Source organism: Cucurbita moschata, unplaced genomic scaffold (genome assembly GCF_002738365.1).
Source record: "Cucurbita moschata cultivar Rifu unplaced genomic scaffold, Cmos_1.0 Cmo_Scf00010, whole genome shotgun sequence".
Taxonomy (NCBI): Eukaryota; Viridiplantae; Streptophyta; class Magnoliopsida; order Cucurbitales; family Cucurbitaceae; genus Cucurbita; species Cucurbita moschata.
Window position 1 is genome coordinate 3,108,612 of NW_019268526.1, and position 23,413 is coordinate 3,132,024.

General features: G+C 34.3%; 3 protein-coding genes across 6 annotated transcripts; all 3 read right to left on the bottom strand.

Moving 5' to 3' along the window:
- Nucleotides 1-226: 226 nt before the first annotated feature.
- Nucleotides 227-4,296, bottom strand: LOC111448761 (lysosomal Pro-X carboxypeptidase-like). The gene is made up of 9 exons (XM_023088489.1): nucleotides 3,806-4,296; nucleotides 3,539-3,725; nucleotides 3,239-3,372; nucleotides 3,043-3,155; nucleotides 2,625-2,862; nucleotides 1,800-1,949; nucleotides 1,634-1,713; nucleotides 1,499-1,548; nucleotides 227-529 (listed from the first exon to the last, which is right to left on the bottom strand). The coding sequence occupies exons 1-9, from the start codon at nucleotides 4,190-4,192 to the stop codon at nucleotides 381-383; spliced, it is 1,488 nt and encodes a 495-aa protein (XP_022944257.1). The 5' UTR covers nucleotides 4,193-4,296; the 3' UTR covers nucleotides 227-380.
- Nucleotides 4,297-5,407: 1,111 nt separating this feature from the next.
- Nucleotides 5,408-9,097, bottom strand: LOC111448767 (serine carboxypeptidase-like 51). The gene is made up of 15 exons (XM_023088499.1): nucleotides 8,865-9,097; nucleotides 8,684-8,778; nucleotides 8,504-8,611; nucleotides 8,155-8,398; nucleotides 7,811-7,854; nucleotides 7,497-7,564; nucleotides 7,308-7,400; nucleotides 6,725-6,737; nucleotides 6,423-6,460; nucleotides 6,231-6,320; nucleotides 6,085-6,154; nucleotides 5,958-6,008; nucleotides 5,814-5,866; nucleotides 5,616-5,748; nucleotides 5,408-5,534 (listed from the first exon to the last, which is right to left on the bottom strand). The coding sequence occupies exons 1-15, from the start codon at nucleotides 8,995-8,997 to the stop codon at nucleotides 5,466-5,468; spliced, it is 1,302 nt and encodes a 433-aa protein (XP_022944267.1). The 5' UTR covers nucleotides 8,998-9,097; the 3' UTR covers nucleotides 5,408-5,465.
- An 846-nt stretch (nucleotides 9,098-9,943) lies between these two features.
- On the bottom strand, nucleotides 9,944-15,842 carry LOC111448758. Of its 4 annotated transcripts, none has more exons than XM_023088482.1 (8): nucleotides 15,737-15,842; nucleotides 13,991-15,076; nucleotides 13,613-13,731; nucleotides 11,547-12,482; nucleotides 11,154-11,451; nucleotides 10,731-10,896; nucleotides 10,328-10,433; nucleotides 9,944-10,234 (listed from the first exon to the last, which is right to left on the bottom strand). In XM_023088482.1, the coding sequence occupies exons 2-8, from the start codon at nucleotides 14,774-14,776 to the stop codon at nucleotides 10,120-10,122; spliced, it is 2,526 nt and encodes an 841-aa protein (XP_022944250.1). In that variant the 5' UTR covers nucleotides 14,777-15,076; nucleotides 15,737-15,842; the 3' UTR covers nucleotides 9,944-10,119. The 4 variants fall into 4 exon arrangements, with proteins under 4 accessions (XP_022944250.1, XP_022944253.1, XP_022944251.1 ...); XM_023088485.1 differs by lacking the exon at nucleotides 15,737-15,842 and adding an exon at nucleotides 15,678-15,701; XM_023088483.1 differs by lacking the exon at nucleotides 15,737-15,842 and adding an exon at nucleotides 15,576-15,671.
- Nucleotides 15,843-23,413: the final 7,571 nt, after the last annotated feature.

Below are 23,413 nucleotides of genomic sequence, written 5' to 3' on the forward strand. Positions count from 1 at the left end.
CCGACATGGGATCTCACAACAACCGACTATTACCCTTATTTATTTATTCATTTTTTGTTTTTTGTTAATCAATTTTCTTTCTTCTTTTGAGTACAACAAATCTCATCAAAAGTTGCCTTCGTTATTCTAAAGCGAATTTACAATTCTTCCTCTTTGATCTAATGAACTCTAGAATAGTGCCTTAAGACGAATAAAGAAAACAAAAAAGCATAATCTTAAGAGCATGTAAGCTTACAGACAAAATCTTTTATTTCTCCTTTTTTTAATGGGTCGTTACAAGTGATAGCTCAAATAGCACGTTTATCATACTTTTCATTCCCGTATGTACTACCGTATAAGGGAGAAGAAGAGCAGAAAGCTATTCTTTACAATCTAGAATTTCAGAATGTTTTGTTTTGTTTGTAGTTTGCCAAATCTGCATAATACTTACTGATCCATGCTTTAATGATATCAACCTCAGTCTTTCTCTGTGCCACTACCCATTCAGGATCAGTTTCATTCGCCTTTAAGATGTCCAAACAGTGAGATCCTACAGATATCAAAATGTAAAACTAAGGAAGATGGTAAAACCAATCAACTAAAATCCTCCAAGACACAAAAGCTATACATGTCGAATTGCGTTTATCGATCCCATATCGATTAGGGAGGAGAACGAAGCATTCTTTATAAGGGTGTGGAAACCTCTCCCTAGCGCACACGTTTTAAGAACCTTGAGGAGAAGCCTAAAGAGGACAATATTTGTTAGCGGTGGACTAGGGTCGTTACAAATGATATCAGAGCCAGACACCGGGCGATGTGCTAGTGAGGATGTTGTTCCTCAAAAGGGGTAGACACGAGGCGGTGTGTTAGTAAAGACACTGGGACTTGAAAAGGGATGGATTTGGTGAGAGTCCCACGTCGATTGGAGAAAGGACCAAGTGTCAGCGAGGATGCTGGGCCCTGAAGGGGGGTGGATTGAGAGATCCCACATTGGTTTGGGAGGAGAATGAAACACCCTTTACAAGGGTGTGGAAACCTATCCCTAGTAGACGCGTTTTAAAAACCTTGAGGGGAAGCCCAAAAGAGAAAGTCCAAAGAGGACAATATCTGTTATTGGTGGACTAAGGTCGTTACAAATGATATCAGAGCCAGACACCAGATGTGCCAACGATGATGCTGTTCCCCAAAGGGGTAGACACGAGGCAGTATGTCAGTAAGGACACTGGACCCTGAAGAAGCGTGGATTTGGTGGGGTCCCACATTGATTGGAGAAAGGACCAAGTGCCAGCGAGGACGCCGGGCCCTAAAGGGGGGTGGATTGTGAGATCCCACATCAGTTGGGGAAGAGAACGAAACATTCTTTATAAGAATGTGGAAACCTCTCCCTAGCACACGCGTCTCAAACACTTTGAGGGAAAGTCCGAAAAGGAAACCCCAAAAAAGACAATATCTATTAGCGGTAGATTAGGGTCGTTTACGACAATGTAAAACTTTCAAAACATAGAGATGAAAGCATTACCATTAGTGGTATGCACTGCAAGGAGAGTGTCTGATATGTTGTGCAATACACTGGTGTCAGAAAGAGACAAATAATTAAGGCCCAGTAAAGCTTGTCACCTTTTATCTGTTTATAAATAAGTATTGTTTTGTTTACCCGCCAATACTATAAGGATCTTTAAGTCCATTGGAAAAAATGATGTTGCTACCAAATCTCTGAAGGACGAGTTGTATATCCTACCATATAAATTTAAGACAATAAACTTCAATCTTTATAGATAAGGAGATAATTTTGTTGACTAACAAGCAATTGAAATACATACATGGCCTCCATAGTAGGTGGTAGCCCAATGGGGTCTGGGAGGGACACCATATAATCCATTGCAATATCTGCTGAAGTTTCCAAGGTCAAAAGGGAACGGTGGAAACATATCATCGTCTGAACTTATTGGCATCACCATCTCACTGCATGACTGCAACAACAACAACAAGATGAAGCTTATAAGGATGTGGAAACCTCTCTCTAGCAACGCGGTTTAATAACTTTGAGGGGAAGCCCAAAGAGAACAATATTTGCCAGTGGTGGGCTTGAGCTGTCACAAATGGTATCAGGGTCATACACTATATGACGCGGTGTGCCAGCAAGGACGCTGGACCCCGAAGGGGTAGATTGTGAGATCCCACACCGGTTGAGGAGAAGAACATAACATTTTTTATAAGGGTGTGGAAACCTCCCCCTAGCTGACGCAGTTAAAAAACCTTGAGAGAAAACCCAAAAAGGACAATATCTGCTAGCGGTGGGCTTGAGCTGTTACAAATGGTATAAGAGCCATACACCGGGTGATGTACGCTGGACTTGAAAGGGTGGATTGTGAGATCCCACCTCGGTTGGGGAGGAGAACGAAACATTCTTTATAAGGATGTGGAAACCTCTCCCTAACAAACACGTTAAAAGCCTCGAGGAAAATGGAAAGCCCAAGCCCAAACAGAACAATTTCACCCAACTTTTGCTGATTTTTCACCTTTTTAACAAAAATGTGGAGGTAAATTTTCTGGCGATCAATTTACTATCAGAAGCATATAGGCAAAATTAGAAGCTCTAATTGAGTTAACTTTTTATTTACTGATGTCTCCACTAGAAAAATTACCTGCCATCTCCATCCTACGTCAGTCTCAGTTTCATTTCTGGGCTCATTAATATAACAGGACAAATTTCCTCTGTAAGCAAACACACCTGCAGCTATTTTTCCAAGTGTTCCATTCACAGCTCCGTCAATGGCATCACAAATCCGGGTGACCGGATATCCAGGTGGGTGGTTATACTGGGCTGCACTAGCATACATGGACCACAAGTAGTCTCTCAACTCCAAGTACCTCGCTATAGGACTACAAAAATTAACAATATTTAGTCCTGAATTATAGTTTACGGCTTACCATAAGTATCATATTTATCTAGGTAAATAAGTATCATATTTATCTAGGTAAATATCTTATATCTATTTATTGTTCTTTCCATATCTTTTATAATTTATTTATTCTCTGAATGATTAGAGTACAACTTATTACCGGCATGTTTTGAACTGTTGGTCGAGAAAGGAAAGGCCGTTAGGCTGCAAAGCAACTGCTTCCATTTCCGACCACGATTTCTTAATAGTTTCATAGCAAGTTTCACTGACTTCCTGCCATTCATATATTTTGTTTTAAAAACATAAAAAAAAAATTTGTCATAATAAGAAAGGGATGTAAAATTTCAACATCTTACTCTAAAGTCCTTGGTGACGACAGAATAGTATCCATTCTGTGGTGTAATATCATCGAAATAAAGGATTGGCGCTGAAGATGCAAGAGCTCCTAGTGCCACGTGAGGGTATTTAAGACGGAACCATGAAGCCAACACTGAAAATAGATAATACATACATGTACCGTTAGATATTGGATGTACGTATCTATGAGAGTTTATGTTCAAAATGGACAATATCATACTATTGATATTGTGGAGAGTTGTGATTCTTAACAGTAAGTTGTAACCGAGTTTGCAGACTATGAATGAAAAACGACTTACTTCCTCCATATGATCCACCGATAACAATCACGGGAGAATAATTAGCACGAAGCTCTTTCTTCACGTGCATAAGAATACTTGCATAATCAGCAATCGCTTGTGCTGAATTAAAGTACCCAAGAGTGCTAGCATTTCTTAATGCTTCATCCCTTGATCCAAATGGTACCGATTTTCCGTAGTATCGATGCTGTTACAACGACAAACGACTTTAGAAACACTAAAATTGTAATGGCTCAAGCCCACTACGAGCCTAACATTAAACTTTACCTCAATATAAACAAGAAGAGCATTAAACTGGATGACATTATCGGTCATAAACCCAATAACATTTAAATCATCATCAATTGGTGCTTCAGCCCCCAAATAAGCAAAAATTGGAGCACTCGAATTAGCACCACCCCAGTACTTGAAGTTGACTATATATCTTTGCGGGAATGTCGTGTAGCTTTCAGGCCTATAACTGAAATGATCAAGTGTCTGATTGTAATAAAATGTCTTGAAATCATCCGAAGGAGGTGCCTCCAGCAGAACTCTAGAATGATGTAGAAACTTTTCACCAATAGGACTAAGCCTCGGAAATCTATACGGCAAAGCAGTAACAACAGAGGTTGAAAGAACAAAAAGTAAAAAAGGAATCCATGGAGACGAAAACATTGGAATCCTCACGCCAGTGTGTTGTTATGAAAACGTTCCAAGTCTTTTTAAAGCCTTATATAACAAAAATGAGTATATGTTGACATAAAGAGAGACCAAGTTTGTGGCATTGAAGGAGTCTTTGCAAAAATGTGTATGTAAACGTATTTAAGAGAAAGCGAAATGCATTAAAAGTAATAGCATTCCATCAATTCGAGTATTAATGAGTCAATATTGTACAAATGAAGCGTGTTGAAGTTGTGTTAGAATGCTTACTTAGACTACTACTATTATCATTTAAGGAATTCGAAAGGGATGTATGACCAAATCAATATAAATCCAGGAAAAATCAACCATACCAATTAGAAGCTTCACAAACAAGTATACGTATAAACAACAAGAAAAATGATGTCGATAACATTGAAATTTCTTCCAAATTGTAAAGAAAGCGAAATCAATTGCGTAAAAGAAGACGGAAACTTCACCTTGATATCTCCTTCGCGAATATGGTGCTCTGCTAGAAGACGACGGTAGGTTAGAACAAGCAATGTTGTGGTTATTTCAAATGAAGTAAATGAAAATTTGTGTGTTTTCCCGGGAAACAAATAGAAATCAGAACGGAAATTCCGACTGTTTGGATTTGGATTTATTTATTTATTAAATAAAACTTTAATGTATTTATAAATTACAAATATTAAATCTTTACATATTAAAATTTGACATTTTATTTTATAAATTAAATTCCGTCTAAATGGCTACTTTAATAAAAATTTAACCAAAAATAATTTTTAACATTTTTATTTTTTTGGAATTTGTAATTATTTTAATGCAAAAATTGTGGAAATAAACTCACGAGAGAGAAATGAGATGTTGATTTTATAAATAAATAAATCTTTTTTAATTTATTTCTTTTGGTCTAAAATCATTAAAAAAATCACAATTAATGAGTAGTTTATTTTATTATTATATTTATTATTTATAAATAGTTTGAATGTGACATTTATTATTTAATTATATGAAATGATTCAACGAGGCTTTATTATTCAATGAAAATATGATATTAATTGTTTTATGCTTTTTTTAAGATATGGATCATTTTGAACCCTTAATTAATTAAGTTATATTCGTTGATATAATCGTAAATATAAAGTACCTCTAACTACGACGTCACGACGAGTAAAATAATCAAATGACACTAGATTTATTAATATTAATATAGATGTAGAATACAGTAGATTTAAAAGTAAATATGTATTTCTTATTTTCTGTGGAAAAAATAATAATAATAACTGCATCAAGAAGCTGGTGACTGTGTGATTGCTTCCACCATGTTTAGTGTCACACACGGTTGATCCACGGGAACCTACATTTATAATCATATAATTAAAAATATTAAATTTTACTCTAAATTATAAATAGAATAATGTTTATAATATATACTTACAAAATGGCCCGCTCCAAGGATCCAATAGAAATGCAAATTCTGATGCGATTTAGTGAAGCCCTTAGTTTGCTTCTGGTTTCCACAAAATAAAGTGGTTCGCTCTTTGTTTATAAATGTCTTTAGCCCTTTCCACCTAAATTCAATAAATAAATAAATAAAATATATATAAATAAAGGCTAAAATTAAAAAAGGATTTACTTGAGCTTATTAATCCAAGCTTCCGTTCCTCTGGTTGAACAAATAAGATCGACCTATGTCGAAAGAAAGAAAAAAGTCAACCGTACGTCTCAGAGAATATTACAATTTTTATCATTTCAAAATATTTTGTTTTTAAAATCTTACTTGACCGTTATAGATAGTCACATTAATTCCTTTAGCCAGTAATTCATCAACCTGTTCAAACAGAAAATATATATGTAAATAATTGAGAAATAAAAATATTGAAATTAGTTTGGTTAAAAAAATATACCTCCATGATCCTCGGCTTCATAAAGTCTCCGATAAAAAATTGGAAGACCGAGTCGGATTGACCTCCCCATCTATACGTATTAATTTAATTTTTATGTTTTTTAACATTATTATTTATTTAAAGAAAATGGGTTTATGGGTACGTACGTGACATTTGGTGGAATAATAGCGAGTTTTTGCTTAATTGGGCCATTCATCAAAGCTTCCAAGCCTCCTCCACTTCCTGGTTTGTATATATGAGAGTTAAGATATCGAGAGTTCTTTTTTACTTCAAATGAATCAATTCTATTTGATTCCACACTATTCGTCGTTGTAGCTGTTATCGTCGTCGAGGCTAATGAGTCCATTTCCAAATCCAACATGAAGTTATAGAAATCCTGCAAAAAAAACGACTCGTTATAACGTATTGATAATGACTTCGTTCTTTCGTTTTATGTCTTTTTAAAATCTAATGTCTGTTTTCTCGAGAATCTTTTAATTTTTAAAATTGAATTTATGAACCAATTTAAAAGTCCTTTTTTTTTTAATTATATAAGTATATATATGAATTTAGAATTTAAATTAAAATTTTAAAATATACCAATTTATTAGATATAAAATTTAAATTTTATATTTTATAAATTGACTGCTTTAAAACCCACTAGCTTATTAGAAATACTCTTTTATAATTTATTAACTTAATAAACATAAAATAAAAATAAAAATAAAAAACTAAAATTCAATGAAATTAATTAATTTTTTGAAGATTAAAGATTTATTAATGATTAAACTTATAATTTTTATTAATATTAAAGTTTTTTTTTTTTTTTTTTGTTAAAAAAGAAAGTAATTATCTAAAATTTTGATATTAAGAAAATAAATCATGTAATTATACTCACTTTGGCATTGGCATATGATGTTATTGGACCGATCTGTTTAATAAATTTAGATTTAAAATAGACAGTAAATTGGCATTTAAATTAAATGGTTAATAAAAACTTAATGGAAATATAAAAATAAAAAATAAAAAACAATTTTATAATTAAAGCAATTTAATTAATGAGATAGAAATTACATTATTGAAGCCATTGACCAAAAGTTATATTATTTTTTTGTTTTAAAAAAATAATAATATATATTAGAAACCTTATCTTCTAAATAATGTCCCAAGCGAGATTTGCAGACGGCCCAAAAGTTGAGAACTTCTAATCAAAATTTTGTGTAGAAAAGAGGCCCGACCCTGGNTTGGTGATAATTAATTCCTCAAGATCACTCCACGAAACAGTTGCATTTTCGTACAACTTGTTTTTAAGTTGCTGCTGGATCTTCAATGCTAACCTGTTTTTCGAAAACGGTTTTTGTTACGTAACTTTATATTTATAGAATATATTCGGCTGCTTTATTATTATTATTATTATTTTTTTAAATATTGACCTATTTGATGCTTGCAATGTCACATCGTCAATTCGCGAGAGATCTTTGAGAAGAGGGCCCCAAGAATACTGTAAAATTTTCAGACAAAAATTACTGTGTTAAGGATAAATAATAAAAGAATACTTCCAAAATAAGAGGTTGGTTTCCGTTATCCTCTCGAACTTTGAGATGTTTCATTTTAACTTCTAGATCGGGATATAATTGAAATCAACTTCATAATTTAAGAATATTCTTTTCGTTTATCATTCTGAAAACAAAAAGAATGACAAAGTTGATAAAATTTTGGACGAGATTGAGAGAACGAGAATACGAACAGTGTAATCTTCTGGGGACATCCAACTGTTTCCTAGGGCAACTCCTGTCAACGTAAAATATGATGTTACAGGAGGTATTCTTAAATTATTAATTATATAAATTAAAATTAAAATTATTATTACTTCGTATATTTCAATAAAAATTAAAATTAAGACTCAATTTAAAATCTAAAACTTATTAAAAGTTATGAGTTGAAATAGAATTAATAAGAATAAAACCATGTGTTTACATTTTTAATTCTTTATTATATAAAAATGAAATAGAGAATATAATTGTTTTTTTTTATACGAGAAAAGGTTATAATTCGTAATTTATATTTGGATTTTTTTATTAAAAAAAATACCTCGGAGATTAAGTGTCAAATTGCCGGCTTGGATGGCTCGAAGGAGGGACAAAGCCAAAGTGACGGCGAATTTTCCACCGTAAGACTCCGCAAATATATACAAAGGAGCGTTCCGTAGGCCGACAGTGTTGTTCTTCGAAACCTCAGCTAGCAAAGTTGTCATGTCGATCGCCGCCTCCACATCGCCTTTCGCAAATTCTCCGCCACTCTCCACGTAGCTATATCCGGTCCCAACTGGATTGTCCTGTTTTTTTTTTTGTTTTTTTTTAACGTTAAAATCATAAATTTAGTCGTAAAACATTAGAATTTGACGTTAAAATGGGAAAAATCGAAAGGAAAGGGAGTTGACCACAAACAAGAGGTCAGCTTTTTGCAGCCATGTTGAGTTTCTCGGCTTCAAGTTCAAGTTTAGCGGCCCGATTTCCAAGAAATTCCCAAACCCAGTTCCCGAGCCACCCTGTTTTTCAATATTTAAATCCAAAATACACAAAATTTATACATAAATCATAGAAAAAGGTCGGCCGCTCACTGGTCCGCCCTGCAACCAAAGAATGGTCGGCCATGCCTTGGAACCAGCGTCCACTCTGGAAGGGCTTCTATAAAGCCACCAAAACATATGGGCTTCTGAACAACACAATCCCAAGAACAAATACATGAATATTAATTATAATAATAATAAAATAGAATGAAAATGAATGAACTTGGCTTACTCGGTCTGACTTGAACGTAGCCCCATTCTTCAGTTCCATCTTCAGATTTGTGAGTTATGGAAGTCCTAACATCAAACAGAGCAAATGAAGCAAAGAGAATGAAGCAACGACGAAGAACAAATCGTTTAGTCATTGGATGAATAGAATGATAGTGATAAGGGAAGACGATGAGATTTTCAGGTATTTATTGAATGAATGAATTGATTGGGAAGTTATAAATGGACGTGGAGAAAGACAAGATTAGAGCTGGACGGTACAAAATAAACCATTGGACAACCCACAACCCAAGATACAGCTATAAGAGACAAGATGACAACCGAGTGGGGTGGAACCTAACTTATATTTTCTAATTTTTTTTCAATATTCCAACAGATTTTATTCCCATTTTGGTATGAAAATTGAAATCATTTAATAAAAATATATATTTAGAGCTGTTTTTTTTATGTAGAAATTTATGGAGGTGTAGAGTTATTCTGTGACTAATTTTGAATAGATTAATATTTGATTTTATTAAATTTAATGAAGGGTTGGAATGTTTATATTTTGTTAAATTAAGAAAAGAATTAATGAAAATTGAATATTAAGATTAAAATAGGGTCTAATATTAAAAATTTAGAAAGATCAATTTGTTGTGGATAGCTCGGAGGCTATTTTAATCTCATGAATAGTGTCGAACGATAGATATTCAAAATGTGAGATTTCTAGCAAGGCGCTCTTTTCGCGGATTCAAATCACCCCATGACCCTTCATAAACTCCCAACTCACACACTCCATCACCAACACATTCTTGCTTTCCCCTCCGCAACCATCACCAACACAATTTGAACCATTGATCTGTTTAGTTTATTATAATTAGAGAAATTTTTTTCTAGATAAACAAAGGAAAAATGTAAAGGCCAACAAGAACTCTGCTCAAGAGTTGCGAAGGGAGTTGAGTTAGAAAAGTAAGCTTCATCTCGACTAAACACTGGAAATAGGCAAATTGGAAGGTCCTTTCGCGGGAGAGAGTTGTAGTAAGTACCTAAATCCTCAAAATCCCCCTAAATAAGGTTTTTTAAGTTCACCCAACACAAGCTAGATTAATCAATAACAGAGATTACATTTATTATTTCAATCGTTCATCACCGTACAAATAAACGTCATATGTGTATAGAAATCAGGCTGAGAAGAATCAGTCGGACACTTGGACGGAATAAGAGGATGAAGATGAATGAATCAGTAGTAATCTCATTTTTCTTTATTGTCATCTAAGTCATCATAGGGAGTAAGCCCGAATCACTTCTAGTATGGGCGCACAACACATTGGACACTTTCCTCGAGCCTCGACCAACTCGTTAGCACATTTTGAACATGTGCACATGTGCCCACATCTACAAGTTGGAAATGAGAGAAAATATAAAGTTGAAGTGAAACTTGGGACCAAAAAAACACACAAAAATAGACTGAAAGTTTGCTGGGATTACCTGTACAACAAAGCATCAATATGGTTATCGCAACATATACAACAAATTCCCTTCCTTACTCGATCCCATTTGGGTTCATCATCTGGCAAACTGTCTTCAAACATCTCTGTGCAGGTGAAATGCAATCAATCGATGACATGCAAGAGTATATCATATCATTTCATTGGTCCAGGGCAGGAATCACATTTAGAAATAAAATTCTAAATCTTATATCCACAAATAATTTTGGAAAAATATAATATCCAACACCAAAAAAACAGAGAAACTACTAAAATCACTAAAGATTTAAGATATATCAACTCTGCAAACTAAGAACGGTTTTCATAGAGGCATAGTGTGTTCTTCTGAACCAGCCAAATTGTATAAACTAAAGAATCCAGAGGCATTAAAAATGAAGACAAACCTTCTGAACCAGCTGCTCGGTTCAATGCAGAAGAAACTTCTTGCTTTATTGAGCGCTGCAGCTCGAGTTGCATATCCATGCATGTCTCCAACATTCTCTGTAGGTTGCTCATCCTCTGTTGCAGTCTCGACATGTCAATCCTCAGATCGTTAACGATGTCCCAATCCTGTAAAATTCAGCAACAAATTTAAGTAAAAAAAAGATAATCATGATACAAAAATCACAGTAACTTTAGCTGGAAGTAAATTGCAATAATTCTAAATAGAATTACAGAATCACCATTCATAACCATTTACATTTCCATGTTTTACTACTTTGCATCCTACTTTACCATTTACATTTCCATGTTTTACTATTTTTTATTTATTTACTTTGCATCGACTTCAACTAAAAAGACGACAAGGGAACCTTGAAGAGACATACAGCTCCAAATTGTTGATGGAAATCACGTCGTGGCCAACTCCCATTGCTCAACTCATGATCCCAAAGTTGCCGAGAGGGCAATGTAGGTGGCACAGGCAAAGCAAGCGAATGGCTCTCAACAGAACCCGCTTGACCTTCACTCTGCCTGTTGTGCTCTTGTTCTTGTTCTGCAGATGTGTAAGGGGGCATCAACTCGTCTATATCCCTGGCACCGTGACCTTGTCTCTCTATGTAAGAATGTATTAACTGGTCCAGGCTTTCACGGAAACCACTGCTAAGAAGAGTAGAAACACTTCTCCTGCATAATTTAGAAAACAAGTCACGTGTAAACTCATCATTTAGAAAGGTCTGAATACAGCAAGGCACGTTGTCAGCGTATAAATTTTGTAATACCTGTTTAAAAGTTCTCTAATTTCTCCATTATGCACATTATCATCTTCAGGAAAATAAAAGGTCTCCAACCTTTGGGTGGATGTAGCATCTTGATTAGGAAGGCCCTCTAACCAATTCGGCACATCCTCCACAAAGATAACATTTTCATGGGAAGCTTCAGGGGCACTTTGCAGATGAGTATCTCCTCTATATGTTGTACTCGAGAATTCTCCAGACCAATTAGTAGCAATACTTTCCAACTGAGTTTCACTTATCTCTTCTTCGACGCTATTTTCCCATTCATCATGTTGAAAACCAGATTCTTGCCGATCATTTGGCTCAACTCTCATACCTAGTTCTTCATTCAGCTCCTCGTGAGAATGAGATTCCTGCGGATCTACATTTTCGAGATCATTGTCTTGAAACCTTCCCAAATGATCTAATACTAATCCAATATCAACATTTTCATCACGAGTATTAACTTGTTGAATGGAGGGTTCAACATCCAGTACACTAGTATGATTCTCAGCATCGATTTCTGGAATTTCATGGTACAAAAGAATTGGGGCAGTTTCCTGTAAAATGCTTCTCACATCTTGTCCTGAATCATCTGTCATTTCCGTAGAGTTGATACCTGCCATTTGGCTGGCTAAACCATTCTCGGCAGCTTGTTCTTGTAAACTTTCTACCATATGAACAGAGTCTTCCCTGCCTTCAGGGGTACTTCCTTCTAAATCAGATCTAACTTCAGTTAGACCAGTGTTGAAAGAGGCTTCGTCATGACTTTCCACATTATTGTGCCCAGAATGTACGCGAAGATCATCTAGGACCTCAAAACCCCTTGTACTATTCATGTCAGTTAGAGAATCACCATCATCAGCGTTAGAAGTGGAGTCAGAATGGCGGCTACTTGCTTGATCTTGCACAGAATTGTCCAATCTGGAGAAGAATCCTTCCCTGCTTCAAAGAAAGTCACAATATCATTGCTATTGTCCAAATGGACGGGCTGTCATTATAGAATGGACAAAAAGGCAATGTTGCCAGTGAACTTAAGTGAAAAACAATCGGGAAAAATTGAAGGTTGACACTGAAGGAAAAAATCTACGACTCTGATTATGAATCGAGTGAATTACATTGTTTTTGCTTAATTAGACTTTTTGTAATATTTAGAAATCCTACCTCTTAACACTTTCACAAACAGCAAAATATCTTATAATTATTCAACTTCACAATATTTGGTAGCACTCAATCAAATGCTAATTATCCAAGCAGGTGGCGAATTTTGGACCTAAGACTTCTTGGTTGAATCTAATGACCCTAAACCACCAATGCCCAGTTCTAAGATTTAAGATTCTTGATATAAATCGCAATGAAACCAATGCCAACGAGGAAAATAAACAATGTCCATAAGTGTAACATTAATGCAGAAAAAGAGTTTCATAATAATAAAGGCTTATAAGTTCTATGTTAGACTGACCAAATTAAGACACTAACCGGTAGTGACCTTGCAACTTATGGAGTGAGAATATAAAATCCCATATGAGACTGAGCACTATTTTTCATGCCTTGGTAATACGTGAATTTAGTCTCCTAACAATGTGACTAGCGGTTAAGGATGTCTCTAGACATTAGACATTTTCATCTTACATGGGAATGATGTTTGGAATGACGTTGATGCTGCTGATGCTGATACTGATAGAAATTTACATGGCAGTAATTTGACACTAGATTCCATTCTAAAAGTTTCTCTTATATACCCAGCAATATAGGATTGAAAAAATAGGATTTAGCAGGACAAGATCTTGGGTAGAGTTTTATAGGAAAGAGACTGGGGAGTGTATAATGCCAATTTTAAAATGAGACAAATCTGTAATCCAGTTACGATGTGAAGAAAAGCAGTCGAGGAAACATGAATACCACTAACACTTAACAGAATCGTTGCTAGATAGAATAACTTCCCCGAAGGGTACAAGTGCAACATCCAGAAATTACTACATAACTTCTGTAATTCAAAGTAGAAAAAGAATCACGAGTGAAATGAAAGACAAGGATGCCCAAGAATTAGGCATAAAAAGTATCAGAAGTACCTCAAACCAGAGACTGTATGTCTTTGCCTTAAAAGGCCTAACTCGGATTCTGCAACAGATACAGATCTAGAATTCGCAGTCAGTCTGTTGTTTCGCAAAAATCTACTTTTGAGTAATGACTGCAAAATAATATCCCATGATATAATATAATACTTAAGAGTTGATAATTATTAGCATCGAAGAAACCATAGAAAAAAAAAACAATTCTAATAAACATGCTGAGCTCATGAATAGTTAAGAACTTCGTTCTAGAGTATAACAATTTGAGAGACTATGTACGTCATAAAAAATGGTCTTTTGTCACCTTCGACTAGCAAAGGAAAAACAACATCATCCATGCATGCAAAGGACGACAAAGTAATTGGAATTGCGTCCAACCTGAATGCGGTTGCGATGAACAAAGCCTGATACGGCTTGTTGCTCTGACAATAGTTGAATTTCCCTCTGTCTTTCTATCTCAGCCTTCTTGACCATATCAAGGAGAGCTTGTCTGCCACATAACCTGCGAATACCCCTCCGAGCAAGCTGGATCCGGCCTTCATTCTGGCTTCCAACCAACCCATCACAAATTTGTGCAACCTGAGTACCAATGTCAGCAGTTTGGACTTCCCCATTTCCACCATGAGTACCTCTCTGCTGGCTATTCTTTTGCACCCACTCCCTTATCATTCGCACCCTCTCCTGCTCTGTTTCACCAAGCCACTCTGCCCTTGCGCTGTTATTCATTTGGGAAACGTTAGGTGTATGTTCCCCCACACCACTATTCATCCATTCTCTAAAAATTTGCCTAACCCTTTCCCTCTCAACAACCCCAAATTCACCAGAATCCTCATCATCATTTTGTGAAGCAGTTTGTACGTCAGACCAAGTGTCAATATCATTCTCATTAATATTCATCCCCATATTCTCAGAATCATCCCCCCGTACAGTACTTTGCCCTTCAGGTGCATTTATTCTTGAGAGATCAGTAGATCCTTCACTAACACTCTCCTGTGTGCCTCTCACCACTTGCTCATCCTCAAGTCCTCGCCATATACGTAGAAGAGAGGATGCCCGGGTGCTTACTCTACTTTCATTTTCTAATTGCCTTGATGCTTGAGATTGAGATTCTCGAATAAATGAAGAATCATGAACAGAGACATTATGTAGACCAGCAATAGCCATTTTTCAACAAACTATTAATTTAATCTTTCAATTCGTCACTGAAAATGCATAAATAGGCACAAACTTATTAGGAAAGTTAGAGTTTGGACAATCCATTGAAGATCAGGATCATTGCATCCGTGAATTGATTCTTCCCATGCTCCTCATCTTTATGAAGAATTTCACGGTCATCCTTTTCACTTTTCAATCTCTAAACGAGAAGAAAATTTTGAAAATACAGTTCCATCATTGATTTCCTCTGGCATTGAATCCACCAGCCTGGAGAAAACTCATCGTATGTACATTGGTTCCTCGATTTCGCTGCATCAAAAACCACAAATGTCCGTTACTCTTATTTTCCAGCCTCAACGAGATACAAGCTTTAGGACAGAGACACAACGAACAAGAGAAACATTGTGGTAAAGTAGAAACCCAAACAATCGAAACCACAAGTCTATTAATCTATCACTACCCTAACAATTTCCAGACAATTGCAAAGAATAAATAAATAGAACGCGGTTTTGACTCCCAAATTTTCCACCATTAAGAGACACAAAAAGGAAAAAATTCCTAGTACAACGCTGCCTATCAGTCAACTCCATTTCTTCTATTCCAATTATCAAAATCTAGAGATTCGAACCTTCCGTTACATTCATTTCCCCCGCCTTCCCAGCCATACAAAACAAAACAAAAACAAAACAAAATCAAAACGGAACAAGAATATCCAAAATCCACATTTAATAATTTCACAAACCACTCAAACAAACGAAATCACAAGCAACACAGATAAGAACAATATGAACAAAACATCATCCTCCACCTTCTCCTCCTCCTCCTCCTCCACCTCATCATCATCATCAAAAGAAGAAGTCACAGAAACGCAAAGCTGCCATATGTAATCGATTCGAAAACTAACACTTACGGCTTCGAGTGATCTGAAAAAGAGGTGAAATGCCAAAAAGAGGAGAAGAAAAAACGTACCATTGAAGCTCTCTGCCTGTGATTTCTAAGTAAAGGAAATGAAATCTAAGCTGTATAGAAAGTTACAGAGAGAGATAGAGAAAAGAGCGGCGACTTCTGAATATTAAACCCCCAATACGTCACCGTTTCGTTCCTCTAACGTCTATAATATTTAGAGAAAAGCCATATCGCCCTTCCACGTGGCACGTGTCATTTCTTCCCAGTAAAAAAAAAATAATCTGATTTTTTTCCTTTTCCGTAATCTTCCCATTCATCGAATTAACATAAATAAATAAAACCCCCCAACCATCATCCGACACGTCGTTCGATTCTATTAATTTCCTTTTTTGTTATTTTTTTTAATTAATATAATAAGTATGAATAATTGAGAGAGGTAATAAACAAAAATAAATAAATAAATAAATAAATAAATCCCAAAAAATGAATAAAATAATTTCGAAAAATTAATATATATACACATGGGACTCAGCCAGATTCAGAAATTTTAATGCACATGAGCGTGGTAGTGGCAGAGCATATCTATTACCATATTAATTTTATTTAATTTTTTTCATTAAAAAATCCAAAAAATATATTGGTTCAAAGATATAATTTTCTCCACCTAAATTATTATTATTATTGGTCTATTTTCATTTGTCCTTTTATTATTTTCTCTCTATAATTTTACTTTTTTTTTCTTACCGCTGACCAAATTATTAACTTTTACCTATTTATTTATTTATTTATTTATTATTATTATTATTATTATTTTGATAAATAATGGTTAGAATAGTAACGAGATTTTATCATTTCAACCACTAAATAATGACTAATAGGAATTCGACCACATTCACTTCCTTAAAATTGGGTCAAAATTGTTAGACAACTCTCCACAATAATAGTATGATATTGTCCGTGGCTTTGCTTTGAACTTCTCTAAAAGCCTCATAGTGTATTTTTTATTATAAATACACGATCATTCCCTAAATTAACCAATGTCGGACATTTTCATCCAACAAAAATCAAATACCCTTCCATTAAATTTATATAAAAAAATAATAATAATTTCATATTTTATTTTATTTTTATTTTTTACAAGCTAATTTCCCCCACCAAAACCCTACAACCCCCCTTTACACACTCAACACTCCACCAAATAAAAAAAATTAAAAAAAAAAAACAAAAAAACAATGATTATTTTTTAAATAAATAATTTTTTCAGAAAAAAAAAAAACAACTTTTCCAAGAAATAGGAGCATATGATAGCGTGAAATCTATGAACAAAATTAATATCTTATCCTAAGTTTAGGCAAAAGCTGTGTATAAAATAATGGGTGTGACCAAAAGCTCAAAATAGGGGTTTGCTTAATTATTTAAATTATTAAAGATTAAACCTAACTTTTTCATCTTATACTATTTTAATTACTCTAATCCCTAACTATAAATATTCTAACTTCGCTTCAATATTAATTATTTGTGACTTTCCACTCTCCTTTCTGTTTCCACCATTATTACAATGTTGCCCCCACCTAATAAAAACACTCCCTTTATTTGTCTTTTATTTATTTGTTCTTTTTTAATTCATAATTTTTTTTTTGCTTTTTACAACTGCGCCGTGGCTTATTTATAATACATGACCAATTATTTCACCCTCTAACTTTATATTATATTATATATATTAGAATAAAAAAGTTTTAGAATAAGGTATCCGAAAATAAAAAATAATTATTTTTAATATTGTACGACAATAATACCCGACTTTCATATAAATAAATAATATATATGTTTTATTCTCACAAATAATTTTATTACATTAGTCTATTTTAATTAATTATTATTAGTTAGTTTATTTTTATTAAGTTAAATTATTAATTTTTATTCCAATGAATAAATAATTATTACGAAGAAAAAAGAAACAAAAAATAACTCTCGTCACCTTTTTTTTATAATTGTTAAATTATATGGAGAGATATCGAGTATAACTCGATAGATAAGATACCAATTACTAGTTGAAGGTCGATGAATCAAATTCCCGACTATTTTAAACTCGATATACAACTAAGTACGAGAAACATCTACCGCGAGATATAGTATGATAACTATCAAATTTACTTTGGTCTCTAATCTTTAAACTCTCGTGATTTAATCCCAAAACCTTCAATCAACCCTATTTGAGCTCTTAGCATTACCATTTGAGGCCATTATTTGGTAGATGCATGAGTGGCACCCGATTGATTGATTGATTGATTGATTATGAGATTATCGTTGTTGTGTTGATGAAGAGGACAAACAAAAGATTCTAAATACATACCCTAAATTAGCAAATGGCTCCTTCCTTATGGATTGTTATATAGTCACCTTGATTCTAACAAATAATTTCTTATCCATTGTTCTTAATTTAGATGTCTCGGCACTAAACCCTAAGCAACACTTTATTTATACTCGAGAATCTACCACGTGGGATGAAATCAATTTGGAATTGTATTCTTGAGGATGTGAACATCTTCCTACGTGTTAAAAGTTATTTTTGTCGGTGCTCGTGGAGATTTTATATGGGTGGAAGATATACTCGAGATAAGAACCGAAAAACACTAACAGATTGGTAACTAATTAGATACAACGATTCCCAATATAACACAAGAATTACAACCTCAAATCCAATAAAACTATAAGCTAATAATCGTATCAGTTATAATCCAAAACTTTCAAATCTAAATTCACGTGAGACTTTCTTTTTACATTTTTGTTTTTTTAGAAAGAGTCGCTAAACGACCAAACCAGACAGGTGCAGGTAGCTTGATCGCCTTACCCGATTACCCGATTGCCTTACCCGTGATTGAAACACAAATGACGATTAAGAAAAGAACAAAGATGTGGGGAAAAGGAGACAACGGGATAAAGATAGAAAGGGTTAATTGGTAGAAAGAAGAGTTATTTGAGTGTTAGGCTACCTGTCTTTCAGTCTTCTTCCTTCTTCCATTGATAATTGTATATGGACCTTGCTTGCTTTGTCCTTCTCTTCACCTTCTCCCCATATGCCTTTGCCTTCTTTTATGTTGTATGATTCTTATCACTTCCAAATACCCCATGAGGAAATGGTTAAACTTTTATGGGTCTACAAACTACACCCCTCGTCTTTTTCCTAAAGATAACCCGAATAAATTTCCGACCATAGCTCACGTGGTTGAATAATTGAACAAGATCGTTCAGATCGTAACAGTTCAAGCTCACCGTTAGTAGACATAGTCTGCTTTAGCCCATTACGTATCAGTAATATAAAACGTGTTTAGTAGGGGAAGATTTCCATACTTTTATAACGAATGTTTTGTTTCCCTCTCCAACCAAACCCTGTGACTCTAGCACACCACCTGCTGTCTGGCTCTGATATTGTCCGTTTTGGCCCCTTACGTATCGTTGTCAATCTCACGGGTTTAAAAACATGTTTACTAGGGAGAGACGTCTACACCCTTGTGGAATCTCATATGCTATAACAGGTTTGAATCTTCAATCTCACGTTATAGAGCTCGGAAAGAAAAGGGATATGAACAATGGTGTAGGTATCTTTATCTAATTACGTGGTATAGGAACATATTTTTGCAACTTGCTTAAAGAAAGGCACAAAAACACTATTCAATTCTGTGACAAACTTTGTAGGGTATCCTTTTTTAAGGGCAGATGCCGTCCAATTAGGACCCATAAAACGTCAATTTTTCTTCATGTCCAGCTTCTTACTTGTTTATCAGACACCCAAGACACCCTGCTTCTCTTTCGGGAGGCTAACTCGTCAAAAGTTAAAGAGAACGTTGCTAGGTAGGTACGTCCGTGACAACTCTAATCAAAATCATTCAGTTATATTAATTCTAGACAATTCTAGCAACGTCTTATCGTTCATATATTTTATCTAATTAAACTGTTCAAATTTTATCAAATCCTAGTACATGAATCTCATTCCGTTCTTAAATTTTTTTCCTTACTCTATGTTACGATCATACTTTTTTAGAACATGTTCCACGTAGATGTATACTCATTCTTTATGTAACATAGGAGTATACGACTAGTTGTCAAATCTTCCTATCTGAGTTACATGCTATCTATGTCGTCGTTCTTCTTTACTGCCTACTAGCTTGTAATATTGTTTTCTTAGATTAACATTTTTCAAATCTTTATCTAACCCCGTTTTCTAAAACCATTTTTCAAAAGTAGAGCGGAGGCTTAAGCGTAGGTCGTTCACGAAAAGCAAGAGTAAATGTGAGGTCTCACGTCGGTTGAAGAAGGGAATGAAACATACTTTATATGTGTGCCCTTATAAGGGTGTGAAAACCTCTCTTTAACATAGCATTTTAAAATTATGAGATTAGCGAGTACTATATTTGCAGTGGGTTTGGACGGTTATAGCAAGTACTATATTAACTAGATCAATTATAATATATATATATTTATGCGTGGGGAATGGAGCATTCCTTATTTGTGTACCCTTGTAAGGGTGTGGGAACCTCTCTTTAGCATGCACATTTTAAAACTGTGAGACTAATGAGTTGTCAACTTCTCCCACCAATAGTTATATACTGTCAGTCCTTGTTGTTACTCTCTTGCTTGCATATATAACACCTCTTTCAAAATCTCTCTTTCGAAAATCTCTCCCTACCCTCATTTTCTAAAACCTTCTTAAACTGAGGTCAAAGGCTCGAGCATACATCCCTTGGCCGTAGGCAACGTAAGAACGAATTGGCTTAACTCACTTGTTGCTGGAAAGTGAGTGTCGTACAATCGCAAATCCGCTGCCATCAAAAGTGCGATCGATAATACGTAATTGACCAAAACAGTTATAATATATATATATATATATATATATGAATTATGAGAGAAAATAAAAGGGTTGTCATAATTTGGTGAGAGGTAAGAGGAATATATGATCCAAAAAGGATTAAAATGCATAATTAAAATGTGTTTGAATTATTAAAGTGATAAATGGAAAATGATTGGTAAGGTAAAGGGTTTGGAATTGAGTGAATTATTGGAGAGTGTGGACACGTGTTTCCCAAATTAGAGACTAAACCCAAGTTTAAATGCATGGATTAACTCCTAATTATGATTTAAATAATGATATCATAATTTGTCACACCACCTAGATACACCCTTATCACCTATTTTTCTTCCAATTCAAATGTATAATATATACTTTCATTTCTTACCTAAAATTTGATGTTGAACGAAAGGAGTGTGAAAGGAACAACAACAAGCAACTAATCGTTTTCTTTCAGCAACCTTGTTATTCATTTTTTTTCAGGATTCTATCGTTATCGATGTTATCTTCATCGTGTTTTAATTTGGCATATATTACGTTAGAGGTGTGTTGGTAGGTTAAATCGTCTCGATCACTTTTTAACGAATATTGTAAGGTTACCTTCAAAATTAATAAAAATACCTTTTGTTGGATGATGAAAGTCCAACATCGGCTGATTTAGGGAATGATCATGTGTTTATAAATAAAAAATACTCGCTCCATTGGTATGAGGCCTTTTGGGGAAGCCCAAAACAAAGCCATGAGAGCTTATGCTCACAATGGACAATATCATACCATTGTGGAGAGTCGTGTTCGTCTAACACCTTTGAACTTTCAAAATTTTCAATAATACCCACGAACTTTTAAAAAAAATCTCAAAAATACCATTACCACGGAAACGGTTAATATTTTGTTTCATTAACATCTTTCCACTTGTTTTAAATAATTAAAAAATACATCGTGTAAAAAATTGCTGACAATGATATATAACAGCCAAAACATATATTATCAGACAATATTCTCTCACCTCACATGACTATAGAGATAGTATATCAACCTTAAAATATTTTTAATTAAGATATTCTTTTTATGGTACTTGAATTTCATTGCCATTTTTTTGAATTTTTCAGACGTGAAATTATTCTCTTTTAATATTTTATAAAAATAAAAAAACCTTTTGAGCGAGAAAAAAAAATAAATTTCATAAATTATTTTTGGTGTAAATATTTAATATTTTATACCACACATTTAAATAAAATAGTTCTCAATCACAATATTAACATTTGATGGTTTTTTAATATTAGGAAAATTAAATAATAATAATTGAAAATGGGAATTTGATTAGTAAAATAATAATAAATTCTAATAAATACGGCCAGGCGTTTGACGACAAAACTCCTTGGGTTCGATTGTAAGAAGTGGCCGACCGATCCCATGCGACGAGACGTGCGTGACTGGCCACACTTAGGGCTAACAAACATCTCAAGTCTTCTATTCAGCTGCCTCTTTTAACTTAGCCCACAACTTTTTTTTTCTAGGACTCTTTTATTTATACCCACTCACTTGCAATAATGGTCGTACATCCATTTTTACCAATTTAAACATAGCTCAATAATAAATTTAAAAATATATCATCAATCAAACGGGTGGCTTGAACTAAAAATGTGATAAATAGTTATTAAATTTAATAAAATAATATTAGTAAACTGAAGTTATGACCATCTAATTCGGTAATTTGACTTGAAACTACATGTCGTTTATGCGCATATGGGAGAGTGTCTACTTGTCGTCCATCGTCAAATAACTCAATGTGGGCCTTCATCGGCCCATCGTCGAATAACTCCATGTGGGCCTTTATCGGCCCATTTTTATCGACTTTACAATAACGGGCCGGTTACATTCGGTGTCGTTTTCTTTCAGCCCATCTACACAAAAATGACCGGTGCGACAAGTCGCCCGTTGCTTTGCCCTGTCTGACGCATATACCCATTTTTCGTGTCGTCTGAGACAAAGTGACGGCGGCGCCGTCAGCGCCGCCACCACTCGTTATAATCAGCCATAATGGCGTAATTATCTCAATTCATACCCTAATTGATTTTTATTTCAATTTCAACCTAAGTTATAAGTAAATTATACTATAGAAGAAATATAAATAGATGGGGCATTAATTATTGAAATTAAAGAGTAATAAATGATTGATATTGCGATGGTCTAAATTCAACTACACCTTAATTATGTGATTTGATTTAATTTATTTTAACAAATCAGGCTAATTAATTTATTATCTGTTTGTACAATATAATCTAAAAATGTATAAATTACCATGTTTTTTTAATACGTTGTATGGAAATAAATTAAAAAATAAATAAAACATAAAAAATGTATAAAAAGAAACATGCACGACATTGACTATCTTTCCTCGTATGTTGAATTAAAAAAAAAATATTATATTAATAAATCAATTGAATCAAATAATTTAGTCAGTCAAGATTCAAATAGGAGAGAAAAATATTGAAAACCGGATCGGTTTTAGTGCGTTTAGGAACCGAATTGAACCGCTACGGTTCACGTTTATAGGGATGATATGGGCCTACTGTGAAGCCGGCCCAGTTCTGGTAAATTTCCCGCGAATTCCACGGCGTATATAAGAAAATTAAAAAGGGAAAATATAAATGGCGAGCTGTGATTGGCTGGCACGCGATTCTGTGTGTGTGTAAAGATCGTCTGAGGTCCAAGCCGCGAAAATTCTCGTTTTTCAAAAAACTTATTTTCGAACCAAAAAAAATATATATAATAAATAAAAACGAAATATATGTTTACGACGTGGAGCAGCGTGGTCGAAGCGATTGCGTTTCTGTTTATTTTCACGTACCAAATTACCCTCCAACAACATTTACTATACTACGTCGTATTAC

Coding starts and splice junctions, on each gene's coding strand:
- LOC111448767 (XM_023088499.1), bottom strand. CDS start 8,997: ATGACTAAACGATTTGTTCTTCGTCGTTGCTTCATTCTCTTTGCTTCA. Junction 7,855..8,154: donor TTTGACACTTAATCTCCGAG/GTATTTTTTTTA, acceptor TTACGTTGACAG/GAGTTGCCCTAGGAAACAGT. Junction 5,535..5,615: donor TCCTTGGAGCGGGCCATTTT/GTAAGTATATAT, acceptor TTATAAATGTAG/GTTCCCGTGGATCAACCGTG.
- LOC111448758 (XM_023088482.1), bottom strand. CDS start 14,776: ATGGCTATTGCTGGTCTACATAATGTCTCTGTTCATGATTCTTCATTT. Junction 11,452..11,546: donor ATTAGAGAACTTTTAAACAG/GTATTACAAAAT, acceptor TAAATTATGCAG/GAGAAGTGTTTCTACTCTTC. Junction 10,235..10,327: donor ATTGATGCTTTGTTGTACAG/GTAATCCCAGCA, acceptor TCCAACTTGTAG/ATGTGGGCACATGTGCACAT.
- LOC111448761 (XM_023088489.1), bottom strand. CDS start 4,192: ATGTTTTCGTCTCCATGGATTCCTTTTTTACTTTTTGTTCTTTCAACC. Junction 3,726..3,805: donor CTCTTCTTGTTTATATTGAG/GTAAAGTTTAAT, acceptor TCGTTGTAACAG/CATCGATACTACGGAAAATC. Junction 1,714..1,799: donor CCACCTACTATGGAGGCCAT/GTATGTATTTCA, acceptor TTTATATGGTAG/GATATACAACTCGTCCTTCA.